The sequence below is a fragment of the Onychomys torridus genome, chromosome 8 (assembly GCF_903995425.1).
Source record: "Onychomys torridus chromosome 8, mOncTor1.1, whole genome shotgun sequence".
Classification (NCBI taxonomy): domain Eukaryota; kingdom Metazoa; phylum Chordata; class Mammalia; order Rodentia; family Cricetidae; genus Onychomys; species Onychomys torridus.
In genome coordinates, this window is record NC_050450.1 from 4,530,766 (window position 1) to 4,554,188 (window position 23,423).

The 23,423-nt window shown below is 43.4% G+C and overlaps 1 protein-coding gene across 2 annotated transcripts in view; it reads left to right on the plus strand.

Moving 5' to 3' along the window:
* Mapk1 (mitogen-activated protein kinase 1) overlaps positions 1–18,006 on the plus strand; it is a 63,566-nt gene extending 45,560 nt beyond the window's left edge. The window contains exons 7-9 of one of the 2 annotated variants that reach the window (XM_036195668.1): positions 10,409–10,518; positions 11,924–12,049; positions 16,449–18,006. In XM_036195668.1, the coding sequence (XP_036051561.1) occupies positions 10,409–10,518; positions 11,924–12,040 (227 nt within the window). In that variant the 3' untranslated portion in view covers positions 12,041–12,049; positions 16,449–18,006. The remainder of the gene's footprint in view (positions 1–10,408; positions 10,519–11,923; positions 12,050–16,448) is intronic. The other variant, XM_036195669.1, reaches the window with a different exon arrangement.
* Positions 18,007–23,423: the final 5,417 nt, after the last annotated feature.

Here is a 23,423-nt window from a genome sequence, read left to right on the forward strand (position 1 = left end):
GATTACATGGCTGCGCGCGCGCTTTACACAACCACGTAAGGCCACAGAGTCCCGGTCCTGCAAGATGTCTGACCCGGAGACAGCTATTCTGAACCGGAAATAGTTAGGCGGTCCGTGTGAACATGTAATTATCTATCAGTAAGATCATGGACTGCTCTTATAAAGAACCTGATAAATAGTTTTTTATGTCAGTCTCTTCAAGTGGTGTTGACATTGTTAGGACTAACTACTGAAGTGTGTGCTGGTTCTCTCTCTCTCTCTCTCTCTCTCTCTCTCTCTCTCACACACACACACACACACACACACACACACACACACACACACACACACAATCAATTGGTATAACTGAGCAGTGTAGAAAAGAGGATCTGAACAGGCCAAGGAGCAGCTCACCACAACACTGCTCGTCTTTGTATCTTTATAGCTAAAAATGTACGTACACATTTTACCTTAAATTTATACTTTCAAAGAGTAAACCCTTATAAATTCTTGTAATAGTTTTTAAATTGCAGGAGTATTTTTAAAAGATGAAATTTGCTTCCTAACATTGTTTTCTTTCTTTTTTTTTTTTTCCGAGACAGGGTTTCTCTGTAACTTTGGAGCCTGTCCTGGACTAGCTCTGTAGACCAGGCTGGCCTCAAACTCACAGAGATCCACCTGCCTCTGCCTCCCGAGTGCTGGGATTACAGGCGTGCACCACCACCGCCCGGCCTAACATTGTTTTCTTAAATGTCATTGTAGCAGGAATCTTAACAGGTCTTATTAATAAAATCAAACTCCAGGCCAGTTATTGGAGTGAATGCTGGAAGATCAGAGAAGCAGAACAAGCCACCTTGCCAGTTCCTCAGCTGATCCTGTTTACTCAGATCCTGTTTCCTCATCCAAATGGGTCTCAGCTGAACTGCTCTGCTCAAAGCCTAAAAGCTTAACCAGCCAAATGTCTCTACTTTCTGGTCTTTAAGCCTATATATATCTTTCTGTTTCTGCCATCACTCCCTGGGATTAAAGGCGTGTGTCACCATTCCTGGCTGTTTCCAATGTGGCCTTGAACTCATAGAGATCCAGACGGATTTCTGTCTCTGGAATGCTAGGATTAAAGGCGTGTGCTACCACTGCCTATCCTCTATGTTTAATATTGTGGCTGTTCTGTCCCTGACCCCAGATAAGTTTATCTTATTATTTTGCACAATATTTTGGGGATCACAATACCACGACACATCATTGTTAATAGAATTGTGTCTGATAGACTTATAAGACAAGAGAACAACATCAGATGTCATTTCTCAGGCACCATCCACCTTTTTTGACAGTGTCTTTAGCTGGCCAGCAAGTCCCAGAATCTGCTTGTCCCTCCCAGCCTTTAGTGCATTGGGGGGGTGGGGGTGGAAATCAGGTCCTCGAATTGGGGATTTAGCTCAGTGGTAGAGCGCTTGCCTAGCAAGCACAAGGCCCTGGGTTCGATCCTCAGCTAAAAAAAAAAAAAAGCAGGTCCTCATGATGTCCAGGCAAACACTCTACCAACTGTGCTGTCTCCTCAGCCCAGTATCATGTATGGCCCAACTTAAGGTTCAAAAATATTTGTTTATAATTTACTTTGGTTATAGGAGAAACTCTTTTCATCTCTGATACAGTGCAGTAGGTTATCATAGATAATGAATAATGAGAATTTCAAAATAACTTTGGGGGGCATGTTTATAATAGGGTCTTTCTGTATAGCCCAGTAATCCTCTTCCCTCAACTCTCTGTTTCTGGGGTCACATTAATAGGCCTTCCAGCCTAGTTCTAAAATAGCTTGCTAAACCTTCTTGCTAGACTCAACACATTACATTTAGATTTCCTTGTATATTTCCACACTGATCTCAGGCAAGCTTTATTTGTTAGGACACAAACAAAATAACACCACATTAACTCAATAGAAAAAGGAACTATTGAATATGAGGAAAAGTACTCATCTTTACAATATGTGAACACTGAACAGTCAGTAATTACTCTCCTTTCCCTACCCTTTAAAAAAAAAAAAAAAAAAAAGCTTATCAAAATAGCAGGCATCAAGAGTTTAACTTGTTTGGTCAAGGCTGTGGGACGTAGAGCAAAACATACATGGGTTGAGTTTCTGTGGAAGGAAGTTGGGCAGTTTTGTCTTGGATCTTGTGTTCTAACAATTCTAGGTACTCACCTTTTGGGTCTGTCAACATTGAGGCTGGATGTAGTATTTAATTCATTTAACTTTAAGAATTAAATTGAATGTTGGGGTGGGGGCACTCCTTTAATCCTAGCACTCAGGATGCAGAGGCAGGCAGATCACTCACCAGCCAGGGCTACACAGAGAACCCTGGGTGGGGTGAGGGTGGGTAAATTGAGCATTTTTAACATGGTTGTTGAAAGTTTTAATGCTGAATCTTTTGAGCCAGTAATGCTGCGGGTTTCTTCTTCAAAGGAGTGTTAGTTTAGAATCCTCTCCAAGATGACTTCAATGAGGGGGAGGAAATGAGTATTACAGCAGATGATACTAGGGAGTTGAATCTTCACTTGGAATAAATTGGTTTAAATTATTGCTCATACATGATAACGAATTCCTAAAGAATCTGTGATGCAGTTGTAAACAGTGCTGTGAAGCTAGAGAGGCGGCTCAGCAGTTAGAGCACTAGCTGCTCTTGCAGAGTGTCCAGGTTCAGTTCCCAGCATCCACATTGCAGCTCACAGCCATCCACAGCTCCAGTGCCAGGGTATCCAATGCCTCTTCTGACCTCTGAGTATACCAATCACACATGTGGTGCATATATATGCATACAGGCAAAATATTCATACACATAAAATAACAAATCTTAAAAGAATTTTTTTAATCATACTGTTGAGAACAATATTAGGATATTCCTGTTTTTTTTAATTCTATATTTACTCTCTTCCTAAGTTTTAAACACAAACCCAAGAAGGACTGGTTGTAGATGACTCAGTGGTTAAGAACACTGGTCACTCTTCCATAGGACCCAGGTTTGATTCCCAGCACCCACATAGAATTGTTATTCCATTTCAGGGGATCTAACACCTTCTGGCTTCCATGGGCACCAAGCATACACTTGGTACTCAGATACACTTGCAGGTAAAACATCCATACACATAAATGGGTCAATATTTTAAAAAAAAAATAAATAAAGCAAATATGAAAAAAGTAAATTTGGTCACATAAAGTTTAAAACAATTTAAAGCCAGCAATATGGCTTTTCTGTCAAGCCTGACAACCTGAGTTTGATCCCCTGAACCTACCTAGTAGAAGGAAAGAAAGAACTCATTGTCCTCTTGACCTCCACGTATACCTTGGCATTCTTGCATATGAGCTTGTACACACACTCAGACAAAAATTTTAGGTAATGTTTAAGGTTTAAAACATAACATTAAACTCATCAGATGTAGAGAATATGTCTAAACTGAATAGCATTTAAAGCATTCCAATATTAACTGTTATATGGAAGGGAACACACCATAATGGTTACTTTTAGAAAGAACCCTGTCTTACAGACAATAAACAAAAATCCAGTGTAGTTCACATCCAGTATTTGGGAGTCTTTTGGACTCTGATATTGCATATGTGAGTCATAATTAGAATCCTAAACTAACGTAGTGTTAGTGCTACAGAGTTGTATTTATTCTGGAATTTGATCACGTCAGTCTAAAGACTGCTTTGAATGTTGCTTAACCCATGGGCTTTGAAAAACACTTTAAAAAATAGAGAATGGTCCATATGTGCAACAAATAAGTGCCTAGCGATATATAGACTGAAAAATCTGGGTTGGTTTTCCAGTTAGGGGAGTATTGATGACTATATAAGGGTAATTGAAGGGTTGGAGAGATGGCTCAGCCGGTTAGAGCACTTAGTGCTCCCGCAGAGAACCTGGGTTCAGTTCCCAGCATCCTCATGGTGGCTCACAACCACCTGTTACTCCAGTTCCACAGAATCTCACACTCCCCTCTGACCTCAGCAGGTACTTAGCCCACTCTTGGTACACAAACATCTATGCAAGCAAACACACACATAATAAAATTAATATTTTTTTTTTCCTTTAAAAAATAAGCTGGATGGGTTGGGGATTTCGCTCAGTGGTAGAGTGCTTGCCTTGCAAGGGCAAGGCCCTGGGTTGTACAGAGCGAGATCCAGGACAGGCTCCAAAGCTACACAGAGAAACCCTGTCTTGAAAAATTAAAAATATATATTATTATTATTATTATTAAGGTCTGGTGAGATCTCTCACTAAAGTACTTGATTAAAGTAAAGGAACTTAGTTCAGATTCCTATAGCCATGTAAAACCAGGCACAGTAGCCCAGGAAAACTGTAATCTCCACTTTTCTGGGATGAAATTTGGAGATAACAGGAGAATCTCCAGAAACTGGTTGGTCAATTAACCTGGTGCATACAGAGGAAGGGGAAAGCCGACACCCAAGGTTGTATGCCTGTGGGACATTCCCTCCAGATGTGTGTACTTGCACTCGCACCAAGACAGGGAGGGGCATGATTGACACAGAAAGTGGGAGTGAGAAGTTTGAAATGGAAAGTGGAGGCAGAAATGACTGGACCTCTGGAGGGCATGACTTGTGATACAAGCTCAGTGGGCAAAGTTGACTGAGTAGGGAGAAGTTCAGGGCTATCACTTCTGGGAACAATTAGCAGGAAGGGGTATTTACAGATTAATCTACAAGATGAGTAGGCTTTTAAACGAGGACGCTGTGGTTTGATGAGGTAGAACATCCGAATTTTTGTGCTATAGCTAGCTATTCCGAATAGTGTGTTCATTAGACCCCGTTAGAACTACAGTCATATACTATTACAGTATTATTGCAGAATCCTTTGCATCACCATATACTTCCATGGTACTGAGGCACTGATAACTATGACTATCATCACCAAGATGGCAGACTATGTGGCACTAATGCCATCCCTGGACTCCTCTATTACCATAACTTCACACTAAAAATGTTGTTAGGTGCAAGGAAGGATACCTTTGACAAAATAGCAAAAGTTCTCATTAAATCCTAAACTCAGTACAAGCTTTGTGCTATTCTGTGTGACAAAATAAGATATCTACTTAAAGCATTTCTGCTACATTTGGGATGCATCAGCTCTCTTGAAGAAGAGTACTCATGTACATACTGGAGCTGTGAGCTGAATCAGCTGCTTTTAAAAGTAGATCCAAGATCACAATGGGAAAATGCAGAGATGACCAGCCAAACTAGTGGAACCACATGAACTGTGGGCCAATAACTAAGGAGCTTCCATGGTACTAGACTGGGACCTCTAGATAGGCGAGACAGTTGTTTAGCTTGAACTGTTTAGAGGGCCCCCAGGCAATGGGATCAGGACCTGTCCCTGGTGCATGAGCTGGCTTTTTGGAGCCTAGTGCCTATTAGGGGATGCTTTGCATAGCCTTGGTGCAGGGAGGATGGTCCTGGACCTGTGTCAACTGAATGTACCAGGCTCTGCTGACCTCCCATGTGAGACCTTGCCTTGGAGGAGGTGGGGTTGCGGTGGGGAATGCTGGGCAGTGGGAGGAGGGAGGAGAGGGGGAATCTGGTTGGTATGTAAAATAAATAGAAAATCTCTTAATAATAAAGGGTGGGGGATAGATCCGTCGTGGTGGTTTTGAGACACTGTTGCTGTCTTTGAACTTGATTCTTATGCATCAGCTCTCAAAGTAGCATATCTTCAGTAAGTTGTAATGGTTATTAAAGGGGTTCTAAGGTCAGAAGGTATGAAGAACACTGTTACTGTGTGGCAGTTTTTAGAATTAGATTGTTTTCTCTGGCCCTGTTCAGAAACTCAAGTTGAAGTTTCAGTATTGATCCAAGATGAGGATTTAACTAAATGGCTAAGATAGACCTGGAGAGCTAGTTTGCCTTCCCAGGATGTGGCTAAGACAAGGATAGGAAAGGCAAAAGAATGGTAATCAGCTGGCAATGTATGTATAACCTTTTAAAGTACTAGAAAATGTGGAATTGTGAGAAGGTATTGGTGATTCTAGTCAGATATGATCTCAGCTTCCAAGGGGCATCCAGTCTTTGGTGGGAAATAAACTGTGGAAGAAAGCAGACACACGGGAGCGATTCCACTATCTGAGTAGTGACCACGGGTCTCTGAGGTGGGGAGAGGAGCTTTCTGCGTATGGCATCTGCACTTCCAGCCCCTTCCCACTGCTCTCTTTCTGTCCTTTGATAGCTATGAATAATGCAGAAATCATGCTTATGGTAAAGGGGTCTGAGATTTAGTTTTGTTTTTGTTTTTTTGTTTGTTTTTAAGATTTATTTATTATGTATACAGTGCATGTATGTCTGCAGGCCAGAAGAGGGCGCCAGATCTCGTACAGATGGTTTTGAGCCACCATGTGGGTGCTGGGAATTGAACTCAGGACCTCTAGAGGAACAGCCAGTGCTCTTAACCTCTGAGCCATCTCTCCAGCCCAGTTATTTTTAAAATAGGGAAGGTATCATCTTTTGAAAACTTCACTTGGTGGTTTAAGGACCTAGACTTTACCTGGAAGAAACTAATGGATGTGTCTTAGAAATGCTTTAGCTACAAATTATCTGTTTGCCTTAAAGACCTTCCTTTCAGAAAGCCAACAAGTTTGAACTGACTGGAAGTATCCCACAGGCTTACAAATAATACTGTTAGAATTTGGGTGTAATCTCTCAGACTTTCTAGACCATCAGTATCTTGTCTAAAGCACACTACCTAGTCGTGGAAGAGGTTTTGGCTTTGCTCTGTTGGTTCTTTTTTTTTTTTTTTTTTTTTTTTTTTTTTTTTTTTTTTTGGAGAAAGTTTGTGTATCTAGCCCAGACCCGATTTTAAACTCACAGTCCAGTCCTCCTTCCTGCCTTAGCCTCCTAAAGTCTGAGTTTGTAGGCAAGTGCTATCACATCCAACCAAATTACTTTCAGTTGCTTCAAGGAAAACCTTAGGAAAGAATTGTGGGGCTCTTAGAAGAGCAGGAAGTAAGGTGGGGCTTACCCCATACAGACAACAGGGATCAACACATTTCTCACACATCTTGAGGACACTTGGGGGTGCCTGAGTTTCTGACCATGCATGTTGTTGGGGGGGGGGGGGGGGGGGCACCTGCACGTGCCAGTTTGCAGACGAGTGAGGGTAGTGTTACTACCTATAAGTAACTGAGAAATCACTTGAACAATAGAGGCTTTAGCTGGGCAGTGGTGGCGCCTGTCTTCAATCCCAGCACTTGGGAGGCAGAGACAGGTGAATCTCTGTGAGTTTGAGGCCAGCCTGGTCTACAGAGTGAGTTCCAGGAAAGGTGCAAAACTACACAGAGAAACCCTGTCTCAAAAAAAAAAAAAAAAAACTTCTCTGTGACCATGGAGGCCCTTTTTATGTTGACAGACAAAATGATCATTTAAAACATGATTTTCTCAGTCATGATTGTTAGGTCCTCATGTCCCCCTTCTCTTCCTTCCCAAGCCACTTTCCCTTTCACACACAGTCCTGCGTACACCATATTCATGGACTATGTTGGTAATTGCAAGCTTCCTTCTTCCATGTCCTTCATATAGGCTGCAACCAGAAGGTGTGGCCAGAATAAAGGTGGATCTTCTCACCCCAAAAGATTTAAGAAAAATCCCTTCACAGGTGTGCCCAGCCTCTTGGGTATTAGTTCAGATATAATCAAGTTGATGACCAAGAACAGCCATCACACTGAAGTACCCAAAACTGGAGAGAGAAATAAGCATAACCAAGAAGTGCAGGAAGAAAATAAATACACCTATTTGGTATACAAAGTAAGATTGAGAATACCAACAGCAACAAAGTGGTGACACTTAGCACCTCTTCAAATCTTTAGATTCCTGTGTGGTGTTTTGGAGAAACTGTGTAGGCCAAGAAAGTAGAAAGGGACCTGGGGGATGAGGTAATACGCAGTACATTTAGGCAGAACACCCACATACATAAAGTAGAAAGGTATGAATGGAGAAAGAAAAATAACAGGTGGTGGACAGTTAAGTGAGAAGGCTATATGAAAAAAATTTTGTTTCATATGTATTATTTACATTTCTGTTGGCTATGATAAAACACCACGATGAAGGCAACTTACAGAAGAAAGGTTTATTTGAGTGATGGTTCCAGAGAGATAAGGCTCCATTGTAGCAGTAGGCACTACCTCGGGAACAGGAAGCTGAGGGCTCATATCTCAAACTGCAAGCAGCAAACAGAGTGAACATGAAATCGAGTCTTTAAACTCTCAAAAGACTGTTTCCAGTGACATAGTTCCTCCAGCAAGGCCACACACACACACACACCCGTCTCCAACAATGTCACTAAGGATCGAGTATTCAAATGCCAGAGCCTACGAAAGGCACCAACAACTTCATTCCCAGTGGTCCTAAGTTGGAGGCTCCTTCCCCAAGGCCAGCTTTTATAGCACAAGGTGTTAGGCTTCCAGGAGAGAAAAGGTACTACTGATGGTCTTACCCAGCTGTGAATTACAAAAACAGCTTGCTGTCCAAGTTAAATCCATTGGTGTGTAGTGGCGGTCTTGGGGGGAAAGAGGTTACCACCAGCTATCTGGTTAGATTTAAGACTTCATCAACAGAAAGGAACTAGTGCCTGGCGTACTGTAAATCTAGCCAAGAATCAGTGGCTAGAGAGGTCACAGATCCTAGATGAGAACTAAATTGGTAGAGTATCTAACTGCCTTCTACATACTTAGTCCTTGTGCTCTTAGATTAGTCCAGCCCAAACCTTCATCTAGGAAACTTGGCAGTGTCTGGGAGTTAGCACCAAGAACTACAGTCAGAGTGCAGAGATGAGTGACTGTAGAATGCTCGTCCCTAAGTGGCACATCCCCAAAGCTCAGGAAAAGTCATGAAAGATAAGGGGGACTGAAAGATAAGCCAGACATCAGCAAGATGTGCTGCAGAACAGTGTCTTTGGGACATGACTCTGAGCTGTGGTTTCTACTTTTTTTTCTTAAAGGAAAACATTTCATTGGGGTTGGCTTACAGTTCAGAGGTTTACTCAATTGTCATCATGGTGGCAGGCAAGCAGACACAGTGCTGGAGAAGTGGCTGAGAGTTCTACATCCACATCTGCATGCAGCAGGAAGAAAAAGACACTGAGTGTGGCTTGAGTACTTTGGTTTCTACTTTTAAAACCTGTTTCTTGGCCAATCTAGTCAGTATTCCAGAGTGGATAGTTCAGGGCTCTCAAGGCCATTAGTTGAAAAGCTACATTGTAGGCAGTTGACAGCTGCCAAGGGTGTGTCCCACACTCACATGCATGTCAGAAACACTGGATTCAGTAGGCTTTTTATAGAGGAGAAAAAGACATGTTGTGGAGACTGACCAATAGATTGATCAAAATAAATGTTTTTGAGGGAAAAAATGACTTTGGAGTGAATCTAAGAGAAACACTTTGTTCTAAGCCTCCCGTGTGTGTGTGTGTGTGTGTGTGTGTGTGTGTGTGTGTGTGTGTGTGTGTGTGTGTGCGCGCTTGTGTGCTTGTGCGCACACACACATGTACACATGCACACATGCACACATGCACACATTTTTGTGTGCATGTGTGCAGAGGTTGGCATCAGTTGTCTGTAGTTGCTTTCTGCCTTATTTGGGTCTATGGTATAGTGTATGAATGTCTGTGCAGACGGCTGTGTGGGTGCCTTTTCTTATTTATATGCTTGTGGAAGCCGGAGGTCTTTGTTGCATCTTTCTGAATCGCTTTTCACTTCTCTAGACCTGTAGCTCACCAATTCAGCTAGAATGACTGACCAGCAAGCATCTGGGATCTTTTTAACTCCTCCTTGCACTAGTAATCCCACTGTTGAGCCTAGCTTTTTCATGTGGATGCTGGAGATCCAAACCCATGTTCTGTGGTTATAGAGCAAGTACTTTACTGAGCCATATCCCCAGCTCTATACTTTCAATACCTACACAGCTGAGTAATATAGGAAATGTCAAAGTTTAGTAAGCCATCCTGATTTTGAACCCTAGTCTTCACTTTTCTCCTTTAGCTATCCATTCTTCTTTTCTGAGCATTGGCATCTGAGATTGCCATGTGGTCAGCACTTATGTTCACATGATTGCAAGAGATTTACAGGAAGGCTGAAGAGATGCCTAAGTAGTTAAGAACATCAGCTGCTCTTCCTAGAGGACCCAGGTTCAACTTCCTGTATCCACATGGCAGCTCACAACCACCTGTAACTCCAGTCCCAGGGGGATCCAACTTCCTCTTCTGACCTCTGTGTACGTGGCACTCACATGGTGTACAGCATGCATGTAAAATACTCACACATAACAGTTTTTAAAGAGAGATTTTAACAGTGATGCCCACTTAAGAGTCAGCTCAGTAGAAGATGGAAAACATTTGCTAATGAGTCCTGCTCCTCACCACTGCAAAATCCTTTCTCTTTGTAGCTCTGGACTTACTGGATAAAATGTTGACATTTAACCCTCACAAGAGGATTGAAGTTGAACAGGCTCTGGCCCACCCATACCTGGAGCAGTATTATGACCCAAGTGATGAGGTAAGAGCCTGTGCTCCTGGCTGCTGCATCAAAGATGTTCAGTAGTTAGCAAAAGCTCTCACCATGCCCTTGTCAAGATTTTCCTGAGGACATAGTGGCATACCCACCTCCTCTCCTTGAGAATGAGCACTGTCAACCACAGCAGGTAGAGCAGTACATGTACAAAGAAGGACAACTCCACCACTGATGAGCTGGAAGGAGGGGGTGGGACCAAGGCTAATGTTACTTTTCTATTGCTGTGAGAGAACACCATGACCGGGCTGGAGAGGTGGCTCAGAGGTTAAGAGCACTGACTGCTCTTCCAGAGGTCCTGAGTTCAATCCCAGTGCCCACATGGTGGCTCACATCCTTCTGTAATGAGATCTGGTACCCTCTTCTGTGTACATAATAAATAATGACCAAGGCAGCTTATAAACGAAAGTGTTTAATTTGGGGCTTATAGTTCCAGAGGTTTAGAGTCTGTGACCATCATGGCAGCAGGCAGACATGACACTGGATCAGTAGGTGAGAGCTTACATCTTGAGACATAACCACAAAGCAGAGGGAGGCACCTCAAAATGGTGTAAGTCTTCTAAAACCTCAAAGCCCTTTCCTATGACACACCTCCTTCAACAAGGCCACACCTCCTAGGGACCAAGTATTCAAACATGAACCTATCCTACCAGAGCTAGAAATTAGAATGGCCCATGGCAGAAAGAGATAGATGAACTACGTACTGGTTCTGAGGGGTGAGGATGAAGAAATAGGCAACATTATGTTGGGAAATCAGTGGCTCACACTGTGACCTCATGACTTAACGAATGTGCTATTCCCTGGAGGCAGGACAAAGCGCTTGAGGTAAGAGTTGATGAATCCAGAGGTCGATGTGATAGCTCCTGAGAGCAGGCCCAGTGCCTTGCTTCTCTGGATCCTCTTGCAGGCTCCATTTTAAGCTTTATTCCCTCAAGGATAACAAAAGAAGATGCAAAGTGAATTAAAATTTTAGTTTTCTCTACTTGGGGACTATGTGCATAGAAAATGAAGCCTGTTCATAAAGTAGGAAGAAGCAAGTAGTGTTCAAATTAAGATGAAAAAAATATATATATACCTAAAAGCTGATAAAATGAAAGAATGTGGAAATCAAGATGTCTTAGGGTTTTATTGCTATGAAGAAACACCATGACCACAACTCTTATAAAGGAAAACATTTAATTGGAGTGGCTTAGCATCTCAGAGGTTTAGTCCATTATCTTCATGTTGGGACATGGCATACAGACATGGTGCTAGAGAAGGAGATGAGAGTTCTACATCTTCGTCAGCAAGGAGTGGACTATGTCCCGCACTTGAGCATCTGAGTCACGTTGTAAATCAGTAAATCACTGCCTTGGCTGTGACAGTTGGTGACTAACTCTGTTTTGTTTTCAAGCCCATTGCTGAAGCACCATTCAAGTTTGACATGGAATTGGATGACTTACCTAAGGAGAAGCTCAAAGAACTCATTTTTGAAGAGACTGCTAGATTCCAGCCAGGATACAGATCTTAAATTGGTCAGGTATCTAGAACTTTAACTATACAGTTAATCCCCGAGCAAGGGAGAGATGGTACAAGTTAAAAACATCTTTAGGAGGAAAAAGGAATTCAGTGTCCCCCTTTGATTGATAGAGCTTTTGTTCTGATTGCTTCATAGTGTGAAAGGAAACTTATTTTTCACAGATTATGAGGACATGAAATAAAGTGGCAGCTCTTAGACACTGACAATGATGTGTATTGTGGGGGTGGGGGGTATATGTGAGAAAATAATATTGTGGGAAAGAACAGTTTTGAGACATTTACTCCCAAAAACCTTATTTTACTTTATATGGCATTTTAAATGTTCAGAAATTCTATTGTGTAACTTTTGTGGCCTTGGGACTGTGTGGTTGGTTGGTTGGTTGATTGGTTGGTTGTGGTGTTAGGGATTGAATCCAAGGCCTCATGCATGCTAAGCAAGTGCTATACCACTGAGCTACACTCCTAAGACTTGAGAAGAGGAAAGTAATGGGAGAGGGAAGGGGGATAAGAAGATAATGGGTGAATATGCTCAAAATACATTATACATGTATGAAAATGTCAGTGAAACCCATTATTATGTATAATTAATATATACTAATAAAAACATTTAAAAAATAAAGATTTGAAAAGATAGAATTTTATTCACTAAACACTATAACTGAAACACAGATAGAGAAGCCATTCAGGACAAACCCTGATAGGGGTTTTACACCTAGAAATTAAGTAAGCCAGGAAGACAGTGAGTGTGTGAAGGGAGGATCGTGGAGACTGTACAGAAGACAGCCAGGAAAGAAAGGAGAGAAAAGGAGTTCAAGACAGCCCCAAAAGGAAATGGATTTCATGGTGTGGCTTCATATTTTGAAGTATTTCTTTGGGGGCTGGGGTGGTGGTGCAGGACATAGTAATGTTGTGCTGACAAGGAAGCACAGGTGCTGGGTCCCACTGCATTCACCAAGACAGAGCTTCTTGTCAAGCAGTGTGTTGTGGTCAGGGTAGCAGGAGGTCTCCAGCAGTCCCTCCAAGACAGTCCACTCTTTTGTACTCTTCCATAATCCTTTACATTAGAACTAGATTTGTGAAAGTTTACTTAATCTTCAAGATCATGTTCCTCCAGCCCACTCCATCACACCACCATCACAGTACCAGCTTTTATAGGGATTACATGTCCCTCCTTCTGTACTCCAGGGGATGGACGGGACTTGGCAGCTCTGTTCATCTTGCAGTTCTTGTCCTTTCTGTGCCAACTGATGTTGTGCAGGTTCTTGGCACATCAGCACCTGACCCTCTTGAATAAAGCCCAGCCACAGATGTGAAGTAATCCAGTGTTAGAGTTCTCCATGTCTCTCCCCTGATGAGACAGATCCAAAAGAAATGGTCCAAGTGCTTGTGCTAGAGAATCTCCTGATGGACCTGGTCCACACATGGAGTATGGGCAAGAGAAGCTGAGAAAGGCCTTCTCAAGAAGGCAAAGTCTAGACTGACCCCTCAGAAGAATTTATATGTGCCTCAGCTGAGCTTCATGAACTTAGGTACAAGAACTTAGAGGAGAATATAGTAAAAGAAGAGAAAAGAGAATTTGTGTTAGAATATAAATAAACAATGAGGGTAAAGCATTCTTGGGCTAAGTGGTTGCTAGGGAAAAGATTTTTACAGAAGCAGCATGGAAGAGGCTGGCGATAGCCTTTGGCAAGCAGTCATGCCCGTGGACACTGCACACAAACAGCCAAGATGGTACTAAGGTGGTGTTGATAGGAAGCTAATAACATTATTACAGCAGTTTAGTGCTAGAGACCCACAGTTATTTCATATATGCTTAAAGCTTGGCAGTTTTCCAGTGCTCTTTTAATGACAATTTTCAGCTATTCTGAAGAATTTAAAAAAAAAAAAAATTGAAGTAGTTACCCATATCCCACCCCCAGATGCCATTAACATTTGACTGCACTCACTTTCTCCTTCTACCAATCCACCTCTTGCCCGTCTACCTACTAACACATCTCACTTATTTCATGCTTTCAAGAAATTGCCATCTAGACTAACTTTAAAAATAAGAAGCTGGAGGAACTGCTCAACAGTTAAGGGCACTGGCTACTCCTCAGAGGACCTAGGTTTCATTCCCAGCACCCACATGGTGGTCACAACCACCTGTAATTCCAGTTCTGGGGTTTCCCCTCCCTCTTCCAGGGTTCATGGGCACTGCACACACATACAAAACACCCATACACATAAAATAAACAATCACTTTTTAAATAAAGTGAAAAGGAATCCAGAAGGCAGCACTGAAGTGTCTGCTGACTGACAGGTCCTCTCAGGTTCATTTTGCATGTGGTCATACTCCTCAGTCTTTAGATCTGAGAACTTGTTATTCCTGAGCTCAACCTGTGGAGCTCAGACAAACTCCAAGCTGAGGATAGGGAGTGCTAAGAGATCCAGGGACATTAGAGGGAAGTCACACCCTCAAAAAACACCTGCTACCTGGGGCTAGCTTTCAGGTGTCCTGAAAGGTCAGGGTGTTTGATTGCATTTTGCTTATGGACATTTCCAATGATGATCTAAAGGGATGTGGTCAGGACCTCATCTTCATCCAGACCCATCTCCTGAGCCCCTCCTGTGAATGTAGAAGTAGGCCTTTCTTCCTCATCTGCCTGTTAATGGGTTTCCTCAGGCAGATGGATTACTAAGAGCATTAGCTTCAGCTCCCTTTGGTTTCCTGGAAGATAGAAATATTTTAGGGCCTCATTAACCTGTCAGCCTATGACCTTGTACTAGTTGGCTTATGGCACTTATCCTTTCCACCCTGACATTTTTGGTGGGGGACAGAGTTTCTGTGTAGTTCTGGCTATCGTGGAAGTCACTCTGTAGACCAGGCTGGCATCAAACTCAGGTCTACCTGCCCCAGCCTCTCCACCCTGACTCTTGAGTGGCAGGTGAAAGCCATATCCCTGAAGGTGCTTTGTGGCCTATTGAGCAACACCACTCGATCTTTGTGCTGGCAGCATATTAAATTAGTAAAGTTTCCAAAGTTTCCTAACATTAGAAGCATACTTGATCACTCTATCAACCCAACTAGACTTCCTTATCAGAGCCAGACATACCACAAGATTTGAGTGGCAGGCAGTGATTCTGCTTTTCAGAGACAGTACAAAGTGAATGAGCACTGAAGAGGTGGGCCTGTTCTGTGCAGTGAGTGCTGTGTGGCAGCCTGAGAGTGTTCCATGTGTGCTCCCAGTAGTATGAACTCCAATAAGCCCTCCAGGGACTCCTAACACTCAGGGCTTTGGTGGCTCAGACTTGCTGGGCTGCATTCTGGTGAGAGTAGATTTGGTTTAGAGTGCAGTCTCTCCAAGGAAAATCATACCTCAGAAGAGCAAAAAGAGGTGTGACTTGTGTCCTGTAGTGACACTGCAGGCGGCCAGCCATATGCAGGCGGCCGGAGGGAGGGGAGGGGGTAGGTGTTTCGCTGAACGCAGACAGATGGAGTCTGACCAGCAAGCCCCTTGACCTGGGTGGTTCATTTCACCATCCAGCACTGGGAACCAGTGACAGCTTCTTACCTTTCAGAATCCCAATCTACTGCCCTCACATCAGGGCTTAGTTTGTTCTCATGAAGAGGAAACTTGGACATTAACAACACATTCCCATTGCCAGTGCAGGTGACTGTCCTGCCTGGTCATCCTAAGATAGGAAGGTATTTTCAGTAGAGGTGCAATATTTTGAAAAGACCCTTTAAACTCTAGTTTTGGCTTTTGGAATGGTGGGTACTACATTATTAATGAAGGGTATTTGGACAAGCCAATAAGGCTGTGAATATCAGTAAATGTGGACATGTGTCTTCCCTTAGTCACTAGATGTCTTAGGGTTTCTATTGCTGTGAAGAGACACCATGATTGACAACTCTTATAAAAGAAAACATTTAATTGGGGCTGCCTTACAGTTCAGAGGTTTAGTTCATTATCAGCATGGTGGGAGGCATGGTGGTGTGCAGGCAGACATGGTGCCGGAGATGGAGCTGAGAGTGCTACATCCAGATTGGCAGGCAGCAGAAGAGAGAGTGAACCACTGGCTTGAGCTTCAGAAACCTCAAAGCCCACCCTCAGTCACACACTTCCTCACACAAGGCCACACCTAATAATGCCACTTTGATATGGAGGGGCATCTTCATTCAAACCATCACACAGTACCAACTCGACTCTTAAAGATTGTCTGGGAAGATGGTTGTGAGATGAGGGCAGAGCTCCAGCCTTAAGGACCCACATGTTACACATGTCATGTATGTGTGAGAGTACAGTGACCTTTTTACAGTTCTTTATTCCCATTACGCTTTAATCCGCCATTTCGTGCTGTTGCTGCCTTTATTGTGACATGGCTCAATCCTTACTCCCGAGTTTGTCTTTTTTTTACAGGACAAGGGCTCAGAGGACTGGACGTGCTCAGATGTCGGTGTTCCTCCCAGTTCTTGACCCCTGGTCCTGTCTCCAGCCCGTCTCAGCTTACCCACTCTGACCCTTTGAGCCGCTCCGAGGGGCACTTTCTGGTAGTAGTGGCTTTTGTACTTTGACAGAATCCCTTCATGCAGAGATGTCTCCTGGCACCAGTGCCCTGCGGCAGTGTGTACCTTCAATGCACACTGCGTACTGTTGCTTAGTCACTAACCACTTTCTGGTTTGAAAGATGCAGTGGTTCCTCCCTCTCCTGAATCCTTTCTACGTGTCATCCTGCTGAACCATGCAGCCTCACCAGAGCAAGAGTCTTTCCAAACTGGCTCCAGTGGCTGGCATCTCGCTTTATAGTAAGGAATGCTATTACGTAAGGCACTTTAAGTCAGTGACAGCTCAAAATTTGCACTTCTTCTGTTGACTTGTAATAGTCCACCCAGAGCAGGAGCTTGTGGACATCCCTGGGTGGTGTTGCAGGATGCAGGGCAGGTGCTTTGTCATGGGATTCCTTTGGGGGCATTTTTCTATGTATCATGTTAGTCCCGTAGTTAAGGTATGTGCTATTTGCCCAGCTTCTAAAAAATTTGATCATTATTCTAGAAAGGAAGCATTGGACCAGCAATGTTATTTTGCAGGTTTCCTATAGTTACTTCTATTGTAATGGAGGTGTAGCACTTGCCAAAATGTTACATGCTGTCCTTAGCCAGAGATTTAAAGTAACAGCTGTGCTTGTCATTTGCTGCAAGATGTACAAGCACTAAGCTGTAGAAGTTTCTGGTGAAGTAGAGAGCAAGCTGACCTAGATGTTCAGGGTGGAGCTCCATATATGCTTTGAGCTGTCTCACACAGAAAGCTGTATTTGTAACCACATTCACTGCCTTGGGATTTAGCTAAGAGGAACACTGCGTCTTTAAATAAGAAAGTGTACAGTTCTTCTCCTACAGCATGTCAGCATCTCAAGCTCGCTTTTCAGCGGTATGACTTGTAATAAAGCCTTCATGAGCTCTCATCATGAAGCTCTGTTCTGTTGCCAAGTATTGAGGTGTTTCTGGTACTGCTGAGTTAATGTCATAAAAGGCTAGCAGTAACCGTGTTCAAGCTCTCTCCTATTTCCTGATCTCTATATTTTGTTCCTGCACTGTGTGCTGTGGAGTTGATGGTGTTATCCCAGTGCAGTGCCTCCTGAACCCCTCACTGCTCTCTGATGAGAAGTTTGCCTTGCTCAATACTGTGCCCTTGCATGACTGTTAAGGCTTTCTGTGCAGAGATCACTGTCCAAGTTTCACATCCTTTGATTGAGAAAAACCTCTTGTGACTTCTGAGTTGTATTCCACAAAGAGACTGCTACCCAGAAGATAATTTAGAAAAGATAATTTAGTGTTAGCTTTTCATTTCTCAGCTGTCTTTTTTCCCCCTTGTTTTTGACAGCAATGGAGAATGGGTTCTATAAAGACTGCCTGCTAGTGTGAACAGCAATGCACTTGTAACTCATGGAAATAAATGTACATCTTTATCTTTACACCAATGGTACGATTCAGTGTTGATTTCCTCTGGATCGATGTGTCTTAGTGGACAGTGAATTTACAATCTGTGCTTCAGACAAAAATGTTGAGGGGCCTCACTCCACTCCTTCCCACCCTGCACTGCCCCACACACCTGTTTACATAAGACGGCTCAGAAAGGTCCTTTTCAGTCAGGCATGATGGCACACACCTTGAATCCCAGCACTCAGAAGGCAGAGGTTCTCTGAATTGGAGGCCAGCCTGGTTTATATAGTGAGGTTCAGGACAGCTGCGAGTATATATGCCCTGCCTCAAAAACCAAAAGAGAGAAAGAAGGGTCCTCCCTTTGCCCCTCTGAACAAGCAGATGATTCTGACATAGTCCACACACACCAGGTTGAAACCTCTAGTTCCCTCTGAAAAGGGCCTTCCTGCCTGTGTATCCTAGAGCTGTGGGGAGGGTGTTCAGCACCCCATGGTATCTGCTACTAGGTTCACAGTGACACCTCACCTGGCTAAAGGACGTCTGACTCATCCTCAGAAACCAGATCTTGAGTCTTACCCTAAGTACCTGCTTTTCACGTCCACACTTGAGGCCCGCCCAGCATGACCGGTGGAGAATACACTCTTACTGATACACTCGTAATAAGTTTTCTTTTTTGCTTTTTTTTTCCCCTAAGTATTAACAAATTTTCCTACTTGTTTCTTCTTTATATTTCTAAGGGAGGTATTCCTATTATATCATGAGATTCATTTGCAATCTTCTAAATAAGGAAACCATAGCCTCATCTTGTAGGGGACTGAGCTCTCTGAGCTCCCCCTTCCCAGTACTGTGAGTTGAGATTGGTGTGAAACCACTTAGTACATCCTATGATCACTGTACCACAACTAGTGCAGCTTTCATTATGTGCACGGCAAATGACCCACCAGAGAGTCACATGCCAGTGTAACTATGACAGCTGCCAGCTGTCATGTATGGTCACACTCATTACTTCAGTTCTTCTCACAGATACACTGGTGACATTGAGCACCTTCATTATGTATATACACAGATAAGCTGTCAGGTGGTGTTTTCTTCCATGTCATAAAATATGAGCAGAACACAGGTGAGAAAATTCTGCTCCTTTTAGTCAGTGTGAAGAAGACACCTGCCCAACAGTCCAAGAGAGATGAGTGAGAATTCTGCCCAGTAAAGAAAGTGTGTGGTGCGTGTGCTCCCTCACCTCTGAGCAGGGCAGTGCACTGGGGTGGAGGTGACCATTAGCTTTGAGAAGCTGTGCACTAACAGCAGCTATCTCTGAGGAGTCACAAAGGTCAGCCACCCACACTGCATGCCGCGGTCAGTGTTCAGACCACTTAGGATAACACTTAACATTAATATTAATAGTTACATTTGAATTTTTGGTGACTCATGTAGTATGGTGACAGTATGTTAATGCACACATTCATATATGCATATGCTTTGGGTCCTTCATAATTCTTTTATATTTGTAAATCAGTCTTGGAGTAATCCCAAGTTTAAGGGAAATATTTTTGTAAATGTAGTGGTTTTGAAAATCTGAGCAATTCTTTTGCTTACACATTTTTAAAGCATTTGAGCTTTAAAATTGTTGTGCTAGTATTTGAAATATGTTGCCCTAAACCCAGATAAGAAACATGGAAGAGTGAAGTAAATGATGTGACTTCTCATACTGGGTCCAACTTGACATGGTAGTCAGCAGCAGAGGGTCCAGTCTCTAGGGTTGTCCCCTTCGTGCCGTTTCCCCCTGCAGAACACTCCAGAAAGCTTTGACATTGCTCTGTACCTGCTTTGTACTGTTGGTACCTTTTTGGTATTGTATCCCAAAGTGCATAGATTATTTAGGATAATGGCAAGTTTAAAAAGTATTTGAAGGAAGATTTTTTTAAGAATCTAAATGTTTTTTCACCTTATTGTTAAACTTGAACATTTATCTGTGGTTTGTGTGATTTGGTTAATGTGTACAAAAATTGTAAGAGAAGTTTATATTTCATCTTAATTCTTTTGTTGTTGTAACCGTGCTTTTTAAGAAAGATTATTTGAATGTTTATGGCACCTGACTTGTAAAAAGAATTACAAAAAAAAAAAAAAAAAAAAAAAATTCCTTAGAATCATCACTTGTGTCACTGTGTTACCAGGTAACTGCCGTCCAGCACAGTGTAGTGTTCTATATAGTGTGCCTACTGACTTTGACTGCTGGTAGCTGTTAGTAGTAAGGTCACAAATTGATGCTCTGGGTGACTGGGGATATTCTCTTCAGACTTTGGTTATGGGGAAGAAGAAGACCTCTCTCCATCCTTCCCTATTCCCTGGCCTTTAGTGGCCCCAATACAGGCTGACGTCAGATGTAGTCTCTTTTTCACACCAGGAATCCATGACTGTTAACAACTCTTGAGCATTTGTTTCTCAGTATTGGAGCAGTACAGTGGCTTACTTACAAGGTAGAGATAATGGGCAAATGTTTTGTTTGTCTGTTTTATGCAGGGGTGGCTTTAAGTCACTATAAAGCCAAGTTGACCACCTTCCCCTCTGTTCTTAGCTGCAGCTGGCTCTTCCCATGCTTAGTCTCTACAGGAGACTGTCCGCTGTGAAAGGGAATCAGTATCATGTACCATGTGTGAGGAAGGTATAAAAAAGTAATTATCACCGTTCCACACAGCAAGTACTGAATGAATATCAAGTCTTCCTAAATGTTTTTTATGATATTTCATGTTGTTGCAAGGTGTCAGTAAATCCCTGCTTACTAAAGACCCTGCTTCTGTCCATCTGAGAGGAAAACGTGCTCAGGAAATGGAGTTGGTGTCCCCTGAACTGAATGGTTCAGATGGGTGTCTGAACCACTCGGCATCTCACATTCAGCTCTGCGCCAGGAGAAAGCAATGGAAATGACTGTCTTCCTTGTTCAGTGCTGAAGCCTGGTGGTTATAATTGTCCTACTTTCCCATCCCTTAACAGCAGTGAGAACTAAGTGTCCCTGGCCTGGGGGTGAGGGTCACAGCAGGTGGAGGCAGGTGTAGAAGTCCTCCTCGGTCCAGTATTGAGGTGAGTAGGACGGGGCCTGGGGGTGTTGCAGGAGCAGTGGTATGATGGGTTTTCTGGAGGGCAGGCTTCTGTGATCTCTGAGTCTTTACAAGGAAAGAGAAGGCAGTCCGGGTGAAACAAGGGCATAAAGTAGATGGCAGCATCTTTGATTCTGCCGTTGAGAATGGCCAAAGACTCGAAATAATTCTTCAGGTGTGGAGGAGGAAACAGCAGGCTCATGCCTCATAATACAACTTTTCCTGGTGAAGTAAAGATTGCTGCTAAAGGTGAGGAAGACTCTCTGTGAAAAGTTGGAATTAAAGGACCGTCCTCTAGGGAACATTATCCTCCAACCTTCATCGACATTCACTGGGTTGGACACAGCAAAGTGCCAAGAGGACAGAGTGGAGCGGTGACTGAGAACACCAGCCAGGGGGCCAGGGGCAAAGGGCTGTGGTGCAGGTGACATGCAGTGTGGACACTCATACCGAGAGGATGTGGTAGGAGGGAGGAGGCAGATTCCCCTTGTGTCTGGAGCCTTTAAATACAGAGTATCTGCACAGGAGAGCAGAAACGTCGGTAGAGCTGTTTGAAGAGTCTGGGGCCCATTGCTTTGGGTGTGCTTCCCTTACAGATAGTGACTGTCACATAGCTGGAGGGGAGGAAAGAGACTGTCCATTGCAGCAAATCATTTCAGTACTCTGGAGGTGGAGCCTGGCCTTTAAAGAGGGTGTTCCAGGCCAGCTGAAACTAGGGAGACCTTGGCTTTTTTTTTTTTTTTTTTTTTTTTTTTTTGCTTTTTGGTTTTTCGAGACAGGGTTTCTCTGTGTAGCTTTGCACCTTTCCTGGAACTCACTTTGGAGACCAGGCTGGCCTGAACTCACATCGATCCACCTGGCTCTGCCTCCCAAGTGCTGGGATTAAAGGCGTGCGCCACCATCAGCCGGCAAGACTTTGTCTTTAAAAAAAAAAAAAAATACAAAACAAAACAAAAAAACCAATAACTGAAACTTACCTGTGTGTCATTCCCCTGATTTACTAATTTCAAATGAATCCAGCGAACACTGAATGCTGCTGTGGACCTGCAGAGCCAGCAGCCGGCTGCCTCAAGAGCCATCGGTATCTTCAGGGAATCTCTAGAGCTGCATGTCTCTGCAGAGAAGGAGAGAACATTCGACTGTATAAAATGCAAAACCTGTCTGACTCCAAAAAGGGGGGAAAAAAAAAAAAAACTTGTCTGTGGTAGATTTGGGAGTATTCCTCTGTGGAAATTCATGAAGTATACACTTGAAAGTGAAGATTGTGACAAGGATGTGAAAAGTGGTCACTCTTACAACAGCTTTCTTGCATTGTAAGAACATTGGTGCTCTTCACTGCCTTCCTTGTGGTCGTGGGAATCCCCATAGAACTGTGGGCACATAAGAAATGGGGGCGGGGGTCCAGAGAAATTCCTTTGTTTCAGTCTTTCCCTTCATTCTCAGTTTCCTGATTTCCTCTTCACGAAGTTGAGAGTTTGAGAGGATGGAGAGGACTGACTTTGGGTTTTGGTGTTTACAGTGCTAGAGGTGAAGTCCAGACCCTGCTTCATGAGCAGCAGTGGGCACTCTATCACTGAGCACGCAGCCAGCCTAAGGGGTGTTCTTACCATCCACACACAAGCCTAGAAATGTTCTCCTCAGCTGCTGGGTCTTGTGACATACCCACGGTTTGGAACTGTAGCCTGGGAGTGCTTGTTCAGCCAAGGACAGGAAGGGTGCCCAGGGTTTGGGCTTAGTGATTTACCGAGGACAAAGACTTGGGAAAGACCGGCATGGGCTGCATAGCAAGACCATTGTCTGTAAATAGGAAGTAAGCTGTTGCCTGGCGATGGTGGCATACAAGTTTAATCCCAGTACTTAGGAAGCAGAGGCAGGTGGATCTCTGAGTTCAAGGTCAGCCTGGTCTATAGAGCAAGTTCTAGGGCAGCCAGGGCTACACAGAAATCCTGTCTCAAAAAACTTAGAATAAGTTAGTAACCCAGGTGGTTAAGCCTAGATGGATAAGTGTTGGGAGTGGAAGCTGCCTCCTGGAGCCAGGGGATTGTCTGTATAATATCTATATAATAAGAAACCTAGTAATGAAAGCTAAGCATGTAAAGAAGCAAGAAGTGGAAAACCCACTGTGGATAAGTGGAAGCCCTACCAGGGTTCCCAGGCTGCCGATGTAGTTTAGTGGTATATCACTTGCCCACAAGGCCCAGTACTCCAAAATATTCCAGTTTTATAAATTACTTATAAATTGGCTATCTGTTGTACATGTAGAGGCCACAGTACTAATTTCTCGAGTTTTGGGTTCCTTTCTCACCAATTCCCCTTCCTGAGATGGAATCTGGAAAGGTTTACCTCCATCCTTAACTGTCTAT